This window comes from Jaculus jaculus, chromosome 1 (genome assembly GCF_020740685.1).
Source record: "Jaculus jaculus isolate mJacJac1 chromosome 1, mJacJac1.mat.Y.cur, whole genome shotgun sequence".
NCBI lineage: Eukaryota > Metazoa > Chordata > Mammalia > Rodentia > Dipodidae > Jaculus > Jaculus jaculus.
The window spans coordinates 23,565,157-23,584,213 of NC_059102.1; the positions used below are offsets into that span (position 1 = coordinate 23,565,157).

The following is a 19,057-nucleotide window of genomic DNA, read 5'->3' on the forward strand; positions in this document are numbered from 1 at the left end:
AGTACTATAATTAAGAGCCTTTTTTACTGCCAAAAGAATGCCACACACAATAAAAGTTGGCACATCTTTGTACTTGGCTTTGGGGAGGATAGACTATTAATGGATTCACTGGGGACAAACTACCCTCTATTACACCCAAAATCAGTGTCACTGTATCTTCTGAAAGAAGAATTCTTAAAGGTCAAAAAATTGTGCTGACATCCACCAAGGCTGGCCAAAAAGGCAATGCCATTCTCACCCAAGGCTTGGGAAGCAGTGCTATTAAACACAAACTCCAAACGCTGGGTAAGCTAATAAACCACTTGATTGGCACATGTTGAGACCTATACCATGGAATGAAAGGGGTTCCATCAGAGTGGGGTGCCTGCTCTAGACAGGCTGGGCCTCTTCATTTCTCTAGCAACAAGCAGGTTAATCATGGCCGAGTTGCTATGGAGACTCAGATCCCAGCAGGTGAAAAACAGCTCAGGTCAGATTGACATGGAGGAAAGCCCAAGCCTTCAAGTCACCCACAAGGCTCTGGGTCAAAATGTTTACTTTTTTCACCTTTCTTCTATATTTTCAACTGCCCTGTGTCTCTTACTTCAACCTCGGTGGTTGCTGTAAGCCTTTTGTAAAATGAATCTCTAGTTATTTTCACTGTAAAAATCTTCATTGCTACTCACCACCACCCCCATCCCCCGGCCCCAAGCCCTGACAGATCTCAGTTTCCACTTGGCAGAGAAGCCAGGGCTTAGCCTATTTTAAACTCTCTAGTTCATGATGTCACAGTGCCCAGCATAGACACAATATCACCTCTGGTGGAGGCGGAGCTGCCTCTGAAATCACTATCAGACCTTGGAGCAAAATGGATCTGAGATAGTAAGAAGGGAAACAAGCCATACCCTTTACTATAAGGTCTTGTTCTCCCCGCATTCCTCCTCTCCCGGTACAGAAATAAAGGCAAGGGACCCGCCACTGTGCAGGAAGGGGTGGGTGGCTGGCTGATCCAAAATCTCCTTTTGCTGCAAACCCAAGCTGACCTTAGCTGTCCACACTCACGTGAGCGCCCATAAATGCAGAGAAGTCTAGCCTGGCTGACGTTTTCTTCTCAGAACACAGGCAATTCCCCTGTCTAATTCCTTTCCCACCATTTTCCAGAAAGCCGTACCAACTTAACCAGGCCTCGGAGGCTTGCTTCTGTCAGTACAGGACTTTCTGCCTCAGCTTTAAGGTGAGTTGAAAGCTCACGTCTGTCCACTCCAGCGTGCGCATGCCCGCGTGCTGAGGAGCTGGGGTCTGACCGCCCCACCACCCGCGGGGAAAGGAGCGGTAGTTACCCTCGGTCAACATGCCTTGGCAAGCCTGGCCTTGGAGGTCGCTTTCAGTGGGGGGGCTGGCTTTTTCTTCCAGGGAGCTGCTTTCACAAGCCCCATCTTCAGGGGTCCCCCTGGCCTTGCAGTCGTGGAGAAAGGGGCTCGCCTCGCGGACCCTCTCCTCTGCTGGCTGAGGGGAAGACATTTGCGGGGCTGCAGGGGCCAGCCGCACATCTGAGCTCTCTGCTCCTCTTGCCTCCTTCTCGTAGCAATCTGAGTCCTCCAGTGAGAGGCCTGTCTCACATTCAGCTGGCTTCTGCTCAGCGTCCAGATTTAGGCCAGGCATCTCCACGGCCGTGTCACTGGGACAACGCGTGGAAGCAGGAGGCAGTTGTCTGGGCAGCTTGAGGCTCAGTTCTGCAGCCCCGTTCCCCATGGTGTCTCCTTCCTTCGTGAAATCCTTGTCCGAGTCCAAGTCTAAGGAGGCTATCACACAGGGACATATTTCAGGGCAGAGCTTGTCTTTCTGGGTAATGGGTATAATTTCTTCTAGCTCTGGGATGTCCGGTTCCATGATGAAATCCTCTTCTTCCCCCACCTCGTCCACTGTGACCAGCTCTTCCATGTTTGTGGGGTACCAGCTTTCCCCTTCAGCCTCACTTTCACTCTCCAAGTCTTGCTCCTGCACAAACGCAGAACAGAAGTCAGAAGGTGCTGAGAGTATTTGAGCGGAAGACACAAGTACCAGTCACAGGAGCCTTCAAACTAGAAAGATCTGGAGATTCTTCCTTCTACCTGGGGAACCTGGAGCTGGGAGCCACTTGGGACCCACATCACTGCCTCATCCTTAGGGTGATGCTCAGAAAGGCACAGGTTGAGGGATCAGCCCTTAATGCTCAGGCTACCATGTTTAAAATGACACAAGGAACTTCAACCTCTGCTACATAATAGGTGTTTGATAAATGGGTTTTTTGTTTTTTTTTTAAATATTTTTTATTTATTTGAGAAAGAAAGAGGGAGGGAGGTAGGGAGGGAGGGAGGGAGGGGGGGAGGATAAATGAATGGGCATGCCAGTGCCTATAGCCACTGCAAAGGAACTCCAGACACATGTGCTACCTTGTGTGTCTGACTTTATATGGGTACTGGGGAATTGAACCTGGTTCCTTAGGCTCCGTAGGCAAGTGCCTTAACCACCAAACCATCTGTCCAGCCCATAGTAGATGGTTTTCGAATGAATGAATAAGTTATGAACATCAAATACTTGCTGGGCATGTTTTCATGTATATAGGGGGTATTACTAAAGGTAACTGCGGTAAAGTTAATCACAGAATTCCTTCAAGTTCCCTCTCTCAGCAAAGGTCCAACCTCCATCCACAGCACAATAACTTCTGTTCTCACACCTGACCCTCCTATACTTTCTCCTGGGTGTTCCCAGCAGCCCATGGGCTCAGCAGATGGGTTAGGAGAATAGCTTCCCCTGACCAGAAAGCTGGCCATAGTCCAAGGACATTATTTTTTTTGGGGGGGGGTGGAAGCCCAGCTCAGAAAGACTACTACAGAGTTTTTCTTTATAAGTAAAATAATGTTTTCAAAGTACAGAAGATATGTCTTGTTAATCTCAGGGTCTGGGTCTGCTGAGGTCAGGGTACCCAGCTCAAGTACCCAAATCAGTGTCCCCTACCCAGTAAGGGACCTGACTATTTTGGGAGGCTGGCTCCGAAGCCTGAGTCTTTTTTTGGGCACATGTTTTCTCTTAGCAGCACAGCCAAGTTACTAGAGAGGGAGGTGGAGCCCACACATGTGGCTGAAGGTCTCCCCAATAAAGATAGCCCAAGATCCCAGCAAAGCCATTCCTCCAGGAAGTGCTGGTACCTGGGGCTGTTCATGGAACCACTGGTAAGGACTCACACGCATTGCACGCAGCCACTGCCAGGTAGGACAGGGACTCCTGTGACTTATCCTTGATGATTGCTGTGACAATACTACTGAGACCTGGGACAACTTTACCTTCTTTGTCCTTGTGCTTTCTGGGTCGGCAGACTCTGTCCCTTTCTCCTGTCTTTTCACTGACTGGGCACTGTCTTCCATGCCCTCCTCTTCCTCTTTTCCAGCCTTACCAAACAATAGAACAAATGAGGTCAACAGAGAGTAGGCCCGCGGAGTGAAGAGAGCTCACAGAATGAGAATATCATTGAGGGGACAGAAATCCCTGGCAAATGGGGTGCTTTTGCAGTGAGGGTCAGTACAAAAAGTCAAGGATAAACTGAGGCAGGTGAGATCCTGGGGTTGACCACTATGGTGACATCTCCCCCAGTGACCATCTTTACCATTAAAATAAAATCATGTTGGGGCCCCTTATGGGTAGAAAGAAGTCATCCAGCCAGAGCCTTCCAGTCTCTATTTTGCACAGTCTCCATCCCAGAACTACTGCCCAGGTAAACACTCCCTTGCCTTCCTCCTTCCTGATTCCTCCTCCGGTTAATGTCCTCGGGGTAGTGACCCACATCTGGGAAACTAAGCAACTGAAAGCAGGTGTTTGGTTGGAGAATTAGGGCCACTAACTAGCCTTATCACAAGGGTCAGCAACTGATAATCACAAGCCAAATTTGACTCACTGCCTGTTTTTCTAGTCTGTGAACTCAAGGTTGCATTTTGTACTTTTGAATTAAAACACACTTTAAGTGCCTCTATAAATGCCCACATGAAATCCTCAGTTTTGCTTCTTGGTCTGCATGGACTGATATTTCCTACCAGATCCTTTGTGGAAAAGTCTTGGCAACTCCCACGATAGAAGTTTCTGCAGGGTACTCATCCATGCCTTTCCCTTTGGTGATCACATCAGTGACTACTCACGGGCTTCCTTGGGGGCAAGACATATTTTCTCAACATTTTTGACTGAGGTTGGTTCAACATAAAGGCTGAAGTTCTAATTATGTATAGATACATCCCCTTGAGCTGAAAACGGGCTAGCAGCAGCAGGAGCTGAAGCCTGAATGGTTTAACTGGTTATTACTGGACAGGGACAGTTAAAAACCCTCAACCCCTTGCAGCGTTAGAATCCACTGAAAAATTTGCTCTCTCTTTTGAGTGTGAACCCAAATGAAGAGCAGCTCGGATTTCTTTCTAGTGACAGCATCTACCAAATAGTGACCACCTATTTCATTTGTTTATTCATTTACTTACTTATATTATGCTACTTTTTGAAACAAGTTCTCATGAATCTCGGGCTAGCCTCAAACGAGCTAGATAGCCAAAGATGACTTTGAGCTTCTAATTTTGTCTCCACTTCTGGAGTGCTGAGATTATAAGCATGTACTACCATGCTGGGTTCATGTAGTTCTAGGGCTTCATGATGCTAGGCAGGGCTCTACCAATTAAGCTACACCTTCCTTCCTTCCCCTTCCTTCCTTCCTTCTCTCTCTCCCTCTCTCTCTTGCTTGCTAACTGTGTCTGACTCCTTTTTCTTCCTGAGTTTCCAAGTAAATTATTCCTGGTCTTCCCTTGTCAAAATAAATAAGCCTTACCCTTTATAAGCAGTTTCTGTAGATATGCTTCTGGGTCAATATAGTAAAATGTCCCTTTCAGTTTAAACTGGCAGGGAAGGGAACATTCTTGGGGACTTAGCCAGCCTGAAACATCTCACCAGCCAGACCTTTGCAAAGAAGCAAGGCAGTGCCATTCAGGACTTCTTTCTTTTGCCTTGGGTTACCTCTAGTCAAAAACAACAGGGGGATGGAGATATGGCTCAGTGGTTAAGGCTCTTGCCTGCAAAACCTAATGACCTGAGTTCACTTCACCAGTACCCACATAAAGCCAGATGTCCAAAGTGGCCCATGTAGCTGAGGTTTCTTTGCAGTGACTAGAGGACCTGATATACCCATTCTCTCTCTCGTCTCTCTCTTCTTACAAATATTTTTGTTTGTTTGTTTGTTTGTTTTTCGAGGTAGGGTCTCACTTTAACTCAGGCTGACCTGAAATTCACTATGTAGTCTCAGGGTGGCCTCGAATTCTTGGCGATCCTCCTACCTCTGCTTTCTGAGTGCTGGGATTAAAGACATGTGCCACCACACGTGGCTCAAATAATTTTTTTTTTTTTTAAAGAACAGCAGCTTCAGGGGAACAGTCTAATGCAAATCATGTTTAGCTTCTCAACCCAGCTAGCAGGAGATTAGGTCCCAACCACTACAGGGAGGCTCCGCCGCCCCAGAGCCTGGCCAATGGATGGAAGGCTCAGCTACCTCCCCTCTGTCCTCTCTACCCTCTCCCCAAATCTACCGTCGCCAAGGAAATCAAAAGAAGCTTCTTTTAAAATGGAAAGACAATTATATTCTTGCTATAGATTTTTTGCACCAAAATTTCATTTACCTCTCTTCTCATTAAAGATACAGATAAAAAAAAAATCTTTAACCTGCTCACAAAGCCCTGTATAATGCGGCTCCTGTGTGCAAATCACTCACGCTTCCCAACATGCTAGGTCGGTGCACTCTGCTCCAGCAATGCTGGTGTCTAGCCACACACAGGGCCTTTGCAAATACTCACCCCTCTGCCTGACTTCCTTCCTTTTCATCCAGAAAATATTTAGGGATCCTTCAAACTGTAACAGGGAAGCCTTGGAACCACCAGAGGCACTAACAGCATCTTACACCTCTCTCTTTCCTTTGCTCTGACACTGCCCTTTGTGCATTTGAAGAGACTTGGTTTAGCAAGTCTTTCTACTAGACTCTGAGTACCACAAGACCAGGAGTCAGTTTACTTTCCCTCAGGAATACTAGGTGCTCTGTGGACACTAGTTATTAAAAGGATGGATGGAGTGAGTGAATGGCGCCTGTCTCCCATCAGGCTGAGGTTTCTGACTGGGTCCTGACTGAGCACACGTGGTGTTTCTTTTCTTCTTCTTACTTTTATGGGTTATTTATTTATTTTTGTTTTTCGAGGGAGGGTTTCCACCCTAGTCCAGGCTGACCTGGAATTCACTATGTCGACTCAGGGTGGTTCGAGCTCACGGCCATCCTCCTATCTCTGTCTCCCGAGTGCTGGGATTAAAGGTGTGCACCACTGCGCCCAGCTTTTTGTGGGTTATTTATATGAGGGTTACATTCTGTAACACCCTGGCTGCAGGTGATCATGGACGCAGCTTGGGCTGTGCTCTTTCTCCGGCGTGGGAGAGTCCCCCAGCCTTGTAGACTTCGTGTGCTCCAACCTAGCAGCTACTGCCTCACGTTGCCCGGCTGCTGGCACCCCCTCCCTGCTCTGCAGGGGCCCATCGTGCTTCGTGGTCCCCATTCACCCTACACATCTCTCCACCAGCTGCCTGGCTTGCCTTCCCTGCATATATCAGTAATCCTTGATCCCTCCCTTCTGGAAGGATGGAGGGGCACATCTTTTCTGGGTTCGTTTTTAGTAATTTGGTTTCTTTCCTTCTTCTAGGCTGCTGGGGTCAGGGCTGGAACGCGTGTACAGGCTTGACCGTGCATGAACACTGAGCAAAATACACACCGGCTTTTCCACCTGGGCACCTTCTCCAGAGATCTCAGAGGGCCTCTCATGTGCATAAGCTCGTTAAAACACAACAGCAGCCTCGTGACCACACGCGCTTAACAAACACCACTGAGGTAGAAAACACAGCGTGACCCGGTTCTCAGAAGTCAGGACTTTGCCTCCAGAGCCTGGGCCTGGTGTTCCCTTCTTCAACAGATACTTATCGCACACTCACTCTGTGCCAAGCCCTGCTCCACAAACAAGAGACTATGAACACAAAGGATGAGAATCTCTGCCTTGTGGAGATCAGGCTCAGAGGTTGAGGGCCAAGAACAGACACTATATGAAATGAAGGTATTAAGTGATCAGTGCTACAGAACACAGGAAAGCCAGGAGGGGAGGCAAGTGGACTGGGATGGTAGTGAATTGAGTGTAAAGTGCCCTCCATAGCCTGGCGTGTTTGAATACTTAATCCACAGTTTGTGGCACCACTTGGGAAGGTTGAGGAGCCTGTGAGACGTGGAGCCTTGTTGGAACAAGTGAGTCACAGGGAGTGGGCCTTCGGGTGTTCCAGCCCAGCCCTGCTTGCTGTGCTTAGTTCTCTCTTGCTACTTCCTCCTTGCTGATACGAAGATGTGATGCCTAGCTGTCTACTCCGGCCATGATGAAACTTCCCCTACAAACTATAAGCTGTAAATAAACCCCTTCCTCCTATAAGCTGCTTCTGGTTGGGTGTTTTGTCACAACAACCAGAAGGTGACTGCTATAGGAATGTTGAGATTTTGGGCAGTGGCCATGGCTGTAGACAAAAGAGGTGAGTGCAAGTGGGGCTGCTAGGGGGCTCTTTGGCAAAGTCCCTGTAGGAGAGGAGTGCCCAGTGTCTCACGCCTGCTGCCTTCCTCTCTGTGCTGACTCCCGTTGTCTGACTATTAAAGGCATCTAAATTTTTCCCAAGTTCTCGATATGGAACTTGAGAGTGGTGTAGGAAACTTTGTGTTTTTACTTTAATACACAGAGCTGGGTTAGCTGGCTCAAAAGCCACAGAAACCATCAACTCAGAAACCCAACAAAGACATACCGAACCCACTCAAGGGCTGTAGAGAAGCAGAACCAACTAGGAGAGCAGAATTATGGGATAGACACAAGGGACCTGGGGAGAATATTTTTGCTTCAGGGGCTCTTGGAAGAACCCTTGCTATATCAACCCTCAAGTGGACAATGTTAGGCAAACTGATGAAAGCAGAGTGAGAAAACTGGGAGATAAACAAGGCTCCCAAAGACAAGCTTCAGAAGTGAGTGTGAGTGTGCAAAGTGGCAGCTTGGCCTTTCTGCCTTGGGAGACAGAGGGTCTGTAGACTAGCAATCAGCAGGTGGCCTGGGCCTGAGCCCCTGCCAGTTTGCTCTTTGCTTGTGGCACTGAGCTGTCACCAGCACCTTGAACATTTCTGAACAAATACTTACTCTACAGTGCCCACATGATATTGGTTCTAGGATTTGTTTAGCATGCTAAAATCTGCAGATGCCAAAGTCCCTTATATAGAATGGCCGTAGTGTTTGCCTATAACCCATGTACATTCTCTACCTAATACTATGTAAATACTATGTAAATATTGTTATCCTGCCTTGTTAGGGAATAACAACCAGAAAAAACAATCTTTGTGTGTTCAGTACAGACATATTTGTTCTCAAATATTTTCGATGTTTGGTTGGTTGAACCAACAAATATGGAACCAGTGGATTACGGAGGACTAGCTATATTCTCTTAAAAACTCCTAGCAGTTCCCCAGGCTCTTGGATCCTAGTTCAAGTCCTTTGAAATGGGCAAAAGGGACTATTGGATGTTCTTTCTTTTCTTTCTTTTTTTTTGTTCCCTAGGTAGGGTCTTATTCTCTAGCCCAGATTGACATGGAATTCAATATGTAGTCTCAGGGTGGCCTTGAACTCACAGTGATCCACCTCCCTCTGCCTCCTGAGTGCTGGGATTTAAGTAGTGCACCACCATGCCCAGTTCGGATGTCCTTCCTTCTGTCCCCTTGCCATTTTTTTTTTTTTCAGTACTGGGAATTGAATCCAGGGCTTCCCAAATACTAAGCAAGCACACCACCACTGAGCTTTAGACCCCCCTTTTAAAACTATTTTTGAGACAAGCTCTCCTTAAGTTGACCAGGTTGGCCTTGAACTCACTCTGTAGCCCTAAGTAAGCCTTGAACTTGTGATCCTCCTACCTTAGCCTACTGAGTAGCTGGGCTTACAGGCCTGTTGCAGGGCCCAACCCTGGGTGTCATTTAAACAGAATGTTGGGCATGTGTCTAGTACATTCTTCAAGGGTTTCTTTCATGAGTTTATAACTCTGTAAGTTGCAGACAACTGATCACTAATTGTAATGCAGATGATTCTCCTTCCTAGAGATGCAAATGAATTTTACCCAATGAAAAGGAAATTGGCTTCCTGAACTCTGTGGAAGATAGTTCCACACTAGCAAATCCATTTCATGATTGCTTCTGTAAGTTACCCACTCTTTGAAGTCCCCTTTGAGCTGACTTTTATATCTTAGGTTTATAAGATATAATGAATGAGTTGAATAAAATCTTTGGCATGTGTTCACTACATGCTTATATCAGGGTTATGACTTTAAAGAGTGGTATCTTTTTGTAATAGTGACCAGGTGTTTTTTTTTTTTGTTCACTTTTTATTTATTTATTTGAGAGCAACAGACATAGAGAGAAAGACAGATAGAAGGAGAGAATGGGCGCGCCAGGGCTTCCAGCCACTGCAAATGAACTCCAGACACGTGCGCCCCCTTGTGCATCTGGCTAACGTGGGACCTGGGGAACCGAGCCTCGAGCCGGGGTCCTTAGGCTTCACAGGCAAGCGCTTAACTGCTAAGCCATCTCTCCAGCCCAAGTGACCAGGTTTTATCAGAGCTGTTTTTAATGATGTTACTCTAAAATGTTTTCTTTCTAGATAATGACTGAAAAGCTAATAAAGGGCTGGAGAGATGGCTTAGCAGTTAATGTGCTTTCCTGCAAAGCCTAAGAACTCATGTTCAAATCTCCAGGTCCTACATAAACTAGACGTTCAGTATCACAAGTGAGCAATGTCACACATGGGCACAAGAGGGTGCATACATCTGGAGTTCATTTGCAGCAATTGAAGGCCCTGGTGCACCCATTCTCCCTCTTTGTCTCTCTCTCAAAAAAAAAATTAAATAAATAAATAAAAAGCTAATAAAAACCAGGCATAGTGGCACACACCTTTAATCCCAGCACTCCGGAGGGCAGAGGTTAGCCTGAGACTGCATAGTGAATTCCAGGTCAGCCTGGGCTGGGCTAGAGTGAGACCCTACCTCGAAGGAAAACATAAAAATAAAAGCTAATAAAAGAGAAAGTGCACAAATGGCTCCAGCAATAGAACTTTGATGTTTTCTGGAATTTTGTTCTTAATTTCTTTTAAATGTACACATGTGCAGAGGCCAGACACCTTTGGAGTCAGGCTCAGGAATGCTGTCCGCCTTATTATGAGACAGGATCTCTCACTGGCCTGGAGCTCACCATGTAGGTAGGACAGACTGGCTTGCCAGCAAGCCCCAGGGACCTGCCTTTCTCTGCTGGGGCTACAGGCACACTACCACACCGGATAGCTTACATAGGTTCTGGGCATTGAACCCAAGTCCACATGCTGAAGAAGGAAGCAGTTTTCAGACTGAGCTATCTATCTTCCCAGCCCTTTTAACTTTTTTTTTTTTAATGGAATATGTTGGATGTCTCAGCCATTGTATTTGGATGACTACAGAACCTGGCAAAGTGGTTGCTGTCATTTATGCAGAACATACTGCTATTATTGATCTTTTTGTGATTGTTGTTTTTGAGGTAGGGTCTTACTCTAGCCTAGGCTGACCTAGAACTCACTCTGTAGTCCCAAGCTGGACTCAAATTCACAGCAATGCTCCTATCTCTGCCTTCCAAGTGCTGGAATTAAAGGCATGCACCACCACACCTGGTCAGTCTTTTTATATAATTATAAATATATACACACACACATAATTTTAACTTTGGGAAACTTTAGTTCTGCTGTCAATTTTGGAAAAACATATCCCAATACACTGTGCTGGGTTGCCATTATATAGAAATTAGCAACCATATCAACCTAGAAATATTAAGCTTAACTATCTTCCACATATTTAAGACAATATATTAAAATCATAGGTTATATATATAAAGTTTTATCTATGTGAGCTTAATTAAAGAAACCAACAAAGTGTTCTCTAAATAAAAACAAAAATGGTCTCTTTTCTTATGTCCGAAGATATAGCCATACTGAATATCTCCAGGGTCTTTGTCTTCATTTTTGCCACTGTGATAGTTTCTACCAAGAATACAAATCTAGCTTTTATCCATCTTCAGTACCCAGCTCACATACTCTTAAAAGATCCCCTAAACCTCTATCATCCCACACCTACTTAAATACAGGAGGTCTTGGCAAGAAGAATCGAGAAAGTCAAGTTATAATTCAAACCTGGTACCCCAGGTTTGCCTGTAACTCCCCTGGGAATGGAAGAAATGCAGAAGGCACTTCACTGAAAGAGCCCAGCTGCTTGCCATGTGCCTTTATTAAAATGAAACTAAAACCCTTTATCTAGAGAAACACACCTCGCCCTGGGCGCCTTGTATAATTTAGGGGGTGGTACCTGCTTCTCCTTTCCCACCTCTCATTGTGGTTCTAGGATTTGGCAGGAGGATAGAATGGACTAAAGATCTAATCTCCCTTGGCAGACTCTGTGGGTGCCAACACCTCAGGGCCACTCCACCCTGGACACACAGGACTATAGAAAGCCTTTCCATTACATCCCTCCCTACTAGAAAGGGCAATAAGGCATGACGAAATTTGGGGTCAGATTGCTAGATATAATTCTGGCTGTTCCATTTCCCAAACCATTCTTCTTGGGCAAATAATATAGTTCTCCATGGCTCAGTTTCTTCCTCTGCAGTTATGCTAGTACCAACCTCATAGGGCCACCACGAGGACTGAGTGATATCATTGATATAATGCGATTAGCAGAGTGCCTGGCGCAAAGCCAACAGCCAGGTAATGTTCACGTGCTCCTCACTGAACAAATGCACGTCATCATACATCGTGCTGGTTATTTCCGTGCCTTGCCTTACCTGGGGAAACAATTGCATCATTACCTCATTCTCTGCCATTTTGCTTTCTTTTTTATAATCAGCTTCTTCTTGGTCTCTATCAGGTCTCTTGGTTTTATTTTTTTCACTGTGCTTGGACTTGGCCTCCTCAGGGGCCCTAACAGCCTTGGGCTCCTGCCCATCTTCCTTGCCCGAGTCCTCCAGGTGGGGGTGCCTGCTCTCCCGTGGTCTGGCTTCCTCTTTCCTCCTGGACCTCCCCAGAGCATCCTGCTGCTGCTTTAAGTACTTATCCAACTTGGCTTTGGGATCTTTCCGATAGTAACCATCTTCTCGACTTTTGTGAGTGGACGCAGCATGGAGCGGGCTGGGGGACCCAGACCTCAGGTACTTTTCTCGGTGGCCCCGCCCTCCTTCAAGTCTCTCTTCCAACTCAGCTATGTCCAGCTGCCTGGGGTAGTGTTTGCGATCATGTGCCCACATGTCTGTTCTGTCCCTCTTGTCCTCCCCGTTCTCCCTCCAGAGAGCAGGATCTCGCTCGTCATCCCTCCTTGCGTAGGGAGAGTGCTCCCAAGATTCCCGGCCATTGCCCCAGTCAGCCCTGGAGGGGCCTGGAGGACTGTGGGAAGAGCTGCAGGAGGTGAAGCTTGGAGTGTGGGACCTGGGAGACAGTGACCGACTCACTGGGCTACGAGAACGTGGCCTCTCTGGGCCGTATCTGCAAGAGAGGAAGGAAGAGCATTCGGAATGTGCACATCCCATACTCCGCCCCGGCCAGATGCAAGCAGACATACAGTTTCTCCTGCAGATATATGGGGCACACCTACCCAGCTGCACACTGTCCAGTCACAATCCAGCACTGCACAGAATGATGCGGGAGGAAGTCTGTCCTCCCTCCTGCCTTCCTTGGAGGAACGATGTTCCTTAAACCCCTCTCTTACCCCTCCTCAGTCTGCTCCTAGGAACTTCCAAGGATGATTGCATTGGCTTGACTCAGCTCTGTCTTCCTCGTGGAAGTGAGCCCGGCTCACAAGCAGACCCCAGTAGACTCTCTTCCTGGGCGCTGTGGCGTGAGGACTGGTGGTGAAGTTGCCCTAATCCTGTCTGAGAAAAGCTGTCTAACCTGGGATCCAGTTAGGGGGCCCCTTGCTTAGAAGATTTGAAACCAGTCCTCTACTTAGCTCCCATTGTTCTCATTTAGTTGTAGTTTTTCAATTTAAGATCCTGAGTGTGAAAGAGGGATGCTCATCATTGAAGAGTGGCTGGAGTATGAGGACAGGCTCAGAGATCCCCAAAACAAAGAATTAGGAAGACAGCTAAGGGTTTAGAAGAGGTTTCAAAAATCTGACCTACTCATGCTTGAAATGAAGAAATTGAAACCCAGAAAACGAGACAGACCTCCCTGGAACAGAACGAGACATCCTCACTCTTCCCATGCCCCATTACAGTAGAACTACAGGTGGTATGCTCCTTATCCACATCATTTAAAAGCCCAAACAACCACAATTTTAAATTAATAAAAACCAGACAGGCAAAAATCCCAAGCCTGAACATTCACACACACATACACACACACACACACACTCTGAAGGCTGGTTAGTAAACTGAATTGTGTACTTGATCTCCTAAAAGGACAGGCATTTCCATTTGGTTCTCAAAGACAGGACAACCAGTCGCCCTCACTGTCAGAGGGACTCCGATCTGTGTTTTCCTAGGACTAAGCTGCTTTGAGGAAGATGGAAAACAGCTTGGGCTCTTGTAAGGTGAGGTTAGAGCGCCCTCTGTGGTCACCCTGGGTAAGAGCCACAGTCTGGGGACAGCCACAGCTCATTCCTGCTGTTTCCCACTTTGACTCTTCAAAGGGCTGATGATGGTCAACTTGTAGCTGAGTTATGAACTTATGAACTGGAAAGTAATAATGCCCAGAGTGACAAGTAACTGGGTGGGTTTTGACCATCTATGTTCTTATTCCTACTGCATTCAGCTCATGAAAATCAAGGGCCAGGCCTAACAGAAGAGACACATATATTCAGGTCACTTCAGGAGAGTGCAGACTTGCTCCAAAGGGTCAGGTATTAACTGATCCTTTGCCATGTACTTTTCCAACAAAGGAGTTACAACTGAGAGGAAGCCTAGCAGCTCTCCATTTCCTGCGGTAGCCTGAACAGCATTTTTGGACTATACTAGCATTTTTCATCGGAAGAGGGACCAGAGGGAAGGGGTAAGGTAGGCCATGGTGAGACTCAAATTTCCTTAGTAAAAAAGAATAAGGGGCCAGGCATGGTGGCACACGCCTTTAATCCCAGCACTTGGGAGGCAGAAGTAGGAGAATCACGTTGAGTTTGAGGCCACCCTTAGACTACATAGTGAATTCCAGGTCAGCCTGGGCTAGAGTGAGACCCTACCTTGAAAAACCAAAAAATAAAAAAAATTAAAAAAAATAAGGTGCTGTACAGATGGCTTAGTGGTTAAGTTGCTTGCCTGCAAAGCCTAAGGACCCATGTTCAATTCTCAGTACCCACAAAAGCCAGATACACAAGGTGCTGTATGCATCTGGAGTCTGTTTGTAGTGGTTACAGGCCCTGGTGTGCCCAATCATTCCCCTTCTCCCTCTTAAATAAATAAAATATTTAAAAAAACAGGCAAAAAAAAAAAAGACTGAAAAGGTGTCTAACTGCCAGAGTTCTGCCCTGAGACCCAAAGCCTCACCTGTCAGCTTCCCGGAACATGTCCCTCTCCCTCTGGGAATGGATGTCCTGGATGATGGCCGCCACAGTTTTCCCGGGTTTCTAGGCAAAGTCAGAGAGCTCACCATCAGATCAGAGACAGCCTCACAAATACCAGAAGAAAGCAGCCATGACTTGGGTGTTCCATTGCCCACTCCACAAGAGGTGGGAAGTGCCTTTTTCAGGAAACAGAAAAGCTCTAATCCAAGAGATGAGGCACACGAGCATAATATGGACTAGGATGGAGGTGATGGGGTGGAGGTGATGCAAGAAGTGTGACATCCTTTCAGCTGCAACAAGAAATAGCTGGAGGAGTCCACTGTCCTTGTGCTAGGGACAAGCAGCAATTGTTAATCCCCTCCTTCCTCCTTCCAAAGGCAAAAAAATAAGTAAAATTGCAAGAAGGGAGTCAGAACAATGATACCATCAACTTGGAAAGGGACTTGCAGCCTCCATCTTCCATATGTGTCTCAACAGAACAGACTCAGGCCAAAGCAGAACTTCTACCCTGTATAATGCCAAGACCACCTGCCACATTTTGTTATGTGCAGATGGTGACTTCTGGAATATGTCATAAAGGTCATAAAGATAAAAAGAGTAAGGACTCAGCAACAGACACTTTAGCTAAGTTGCTTTCTGTGTGCCCCACGTCTCTTCAATACCTGACTCCTTAGCATCGATAGCTTGAATGCAGTGGTATGGTTTGAATATAAAAATGCTCCCATATCCTCATGTGCTTGTAATTAAGCTTCATGCTTAATTCTCAGCTGGTGGAGCCTTTGGGAGTTGGAGCTTTGCAAAAAAAGGGATGTCACTATGGGCAGGTCTTGGGGTGTTATAGTCTAGCCCTATTTACTGTACCTCACTGCAGATGTGACAAGATGTCATACCCAGCTGTCTGCTCTGCCATGTTTTTCTTGTCATGCTAAAACTTCCCCTTGAAACTATGAGCTGGAAGTAAACCCTTTCCTCCCATACACTGCTTCTGGTTAGGTATTCTGCCTGAGCAATAAGAAGTTAACTGCTATGTGTAGCTAGTGAGGTTTACTCAAGGTGTCATTATTGCTAATTGAATATTTTCCCCAATACACTTCAGTGTGTTCGGCCACATTGGTCACTGGATGCTCAAAGTAAATTGGTGGTGTGGACATTGAAAGCTGTGTGGCATATTTCACAGCTGAGGATGCCAGGCAACAATAGACTCAGCTCTGTCCAGAGCCACTTTGTGGTAGAATGTGCCAGAATGGAACCAAGCTCAATCCTCAAATCACAACCCCCAAGAATGGAAAATGACAATGCGTTTAAAAAAAAAATCATAAGCATGAGAAAAGAACAGGAGCATCTTCCAAAAAGACTACAGAATTTATTCATTCAACAAAACATGTCCAGCAGGGTGAGCTTTATGATTTGTGAATTCTATCAGACTTTAAAAAATATTTATTTATTCTTATTTATTTATTTTTAAGAGAGAGAGAAAGAGAAATAAGCAGGGAAAGAGAGAGAGAGAGAGAGAGAGAGAGAGAAAGAGAGAGAATGGGTGCACCAGGGCCTTCAGCCACTGCAAACAAACTCCAGATGTGTGTGCCCCCTTGTGCATCTGGCTTATATGGGTCCTGGGAAATCACACCTGTGTCCTTTGGCTTTGCAGGCCAGCTCCTTAGTGGCTAAGCCATCTCTCCAGCCCTCTATCAGATTTTTAAAAGGCCTAAACACCATAACTCTACCATACTAACTTTTTTTTTTCCCCGAGGTAGGGTTTCACTTGGGCTGACCTGGAATTCACTCTATAGTCTCAGGGTGGCCTCGAACTCATGGTGATCCTCCTACCTCTGCCTCCCAAGTGCTGGGATTAAAGGCATGCACCACCATGCCCAGCTACTATATCAACTTTTGATGAAGAATTTTAGTAAGAAGTGAAATTAACTTCTTTTTAAATTATTTTTCCATGTAATTTACAAAGCATGAAACTTTAAGAGCCACTCAAACATTAGTATTTGGGAAGTCCAGGTCCAAAGGTACACAGTAACTGAGTCAAGACATCCATGTTCTCTGCATTGCACAGCTAACCTGTCACTGCCAAGGCTGAGGGTTGGGCTGGAAGAAACAGTTAGTAAAGATGATGATGGAGGAGACAGTGCCTGAAGTTGCAGAGTGAGTGGCCAGGGACATAGAGAGGAGATATGCATGTTCAGAGAAGGTGTATCTTCAGCTCAGGAAGCACAGAGAAGTCAGAGAGAAGACCCTGACTCGGAGCCATGAAGAAGCATGGGTACAATAAGCCAGTCCATTCTCTGTGTGAGAAAAGACCCAATACCTCACAACTTTGACAAATTGTGCCTTATGTCTGATAGTAGATATGAAGGTTGACTCTATTTATCAGCACATGAGCATGCCACCTGCAAGTAACCAGGTCACCCAGAACAGGCACTGTCAACTGGCACTGCATCTATTTGAATGGGACCAAAGCCTTGCAGAGTCCAAGGATGGTCAAAGAAGAGGCAATAGCTAGTCACCTGGGGTGAGAAGAAAGCTGCTACCCAAGATGCCCCCACCTACTCCAAATCGTTGTCCTCCAGCCAAGGTTGCTGGCACTCCCTTGGGGTAGGCAAGAAGACTTATTTGGAGGTGATTACATTAAACATGAACCCCATTGATCTGGTCTTTTCCTGCCTGTCCACCTTGAAAGTCAGTGACTACTTTTGTGCAGTGAAATGAGCATTGGAGCTTGGACAAGCCAATGGGAACCATCAGGACCGCATCCATGAGACTAGATCTGCATCAGTTAGGAGGCCAATTCTATGTAAGTCCCGGATCTTTGGCTCCACAAGCTGGAACCTGGAATAAGCTAAAGAACATGCCCCTCCCCCCGCCCATGTGAACATGGCAACCTTTCAGAATACAAAAATAAAAGTTCCCGGAGGGGTTGGGTGAGGAAGTACCATTGTACAAGGAATCCTTGAGGTCCAAGCTTTTTTCTGGTCTTCTGGAACCTCCTTTCCTCCTGACCCTTTGAAACCCAGAGGAGGGGAGGAGGAGGATGGCCTCGTGAGAGAGAAGATGAAGCAGACAGGGTTTGTACAGAAATCCCAGGACATCCAATGTCAAGGCCAGAAGCATAAGAAGCTCTTGCTTACCACAGGCAGCTTCCTGCCCTTCTCTTCCCAGCTGCCCTGATGAGCAGAGCAGAGGCCCAGCAGGTACCACAGATGAAGTCATCCTCTACTGACTCCCGCTGAGCCCCGGGAGTCACAGTAATGAATTAATAGTGTTTGGGGGCTGAAAAGAGCCACTCCTTACCTTAAATATCCCATATACTTAATTCCCCAACACACACTCCTTTTGAGCCCACTTTTAACCCAGTGTTGTATGGGAGTTATTTATTCTGAGATTGCACAGCCCCACTGAGGTCATTTACCTTCACATAGGAAGAACCTCGGTGTAATGGGTCCCCTCCCCCATACCTGTTCCACGATGGCTGGCTGGAGAAATGGGTGGAGGCAGCTACAGAAAAATAATTTACAATAGTCAGCAAGTACTACATGTTGAGACTAGAATGAACAAAACCATGGCCCCTTTCTGAGGATCATTGTTTTAAGTAACAACTAATAATTGTTTGGCACTCTCTGGACCAAGCACTCTGCCAAGTGTCATCAGAAAAGAAGGAAAGAAGCCGGTCATGGTGGCGCACGCCTTTAATCCCAGCACTCGAGAGACAGAGGTAGGGGGGTTGCCGTGATTTCAAGGCCACCCTGGAACTCCATAGTGAGTTCTAGGTCAGCCTGGACCAGAGTGAGACCCTACCTTGGAAAAAAAGAAAGGAGGAAAGAAGTGGCCAAAGATTTTCCTTTCTAGCTGGCCTTTGCATCCTGTGCTTATATAAAGGATGCAGATGGAAAAATGCTGTGATCATCATCTCAGGAAAGTTGACATGGGAGAGAATACAATCAGTCTATGATGAAATTATGGGTACCATCTTATTATAGAAAATTCTGACTACATGAAAGAGGGGTGAATGGCATGCGGAATCCCACAGGCAGTCCTTAACAACCCTGCCTGATCCTGCTGCCTCTGTGCCTCCACCTTCCCTCCCCATCTCAGATGTGACTGTCAAGGAAATCTCACTTGTCACCAACCTGCCATCCCATGGCAGTACCGATACAGCCCAGCAGACACACCGGGGACCAGACACAGTGCTCACTGTCAACACATCCTGCTGCTTCTAAGACAAAGTGACACTCTCAGCACCACCGTGTCCTAGAGGTACCACAAGCTGGAATTTCAACGCAGCAAGAGCTGCCCTACCTCTGCCCTCCTACTGCCGGGGCCCTGGGGTCACAGCTTAGTGCCTGTGGGAGACTCACCTCCTCCACCTATGAAGGTGGAATGATGAGACCCATCTGGCCTCCACCAGAGGCCTCAG

At 46.6% G+C, this 19,057-nt stretch overlaps 1 protein-coding gene across 2 annotated transcripts in view; it reads right to left on the reverse strand.

Moving 5' to 3' along the window:
- Rbm20 (RNA binding motif protein 20) overlaps nt 1-19,057 on the reverse strand; it is a 242,048-nt gene that overhangs the window by 14,084 nt on the left and 208,907 nt on the right. Inside the window, exons 8-11 of one of the 2 annotated variants that reach the window (XM_004659350.2) lie at nt 14,621-14,700; nt 11,960-12,629; nt 3,303-3,407; nt 1,320-1,977 (exon numbers count right to left, since the gene is read on the reverse strand). In XM_004659350.2, the coding sequence (XP_004659407.2) occupies nt 1,320-1,977; nt 3,303-3,407; nt 11,960-12,629; nt 14,621-14,700 (1,513 nt within the window). The remainder of the gene's footprint in view (nt 1-1,319; nt 1,978-3,302; nt 3,408-11,959; nt 12,630-14,620; nt 14,701-19,057) is intronic. The other variant, XM_004659351.2, reaches the window with a different exon arrangement.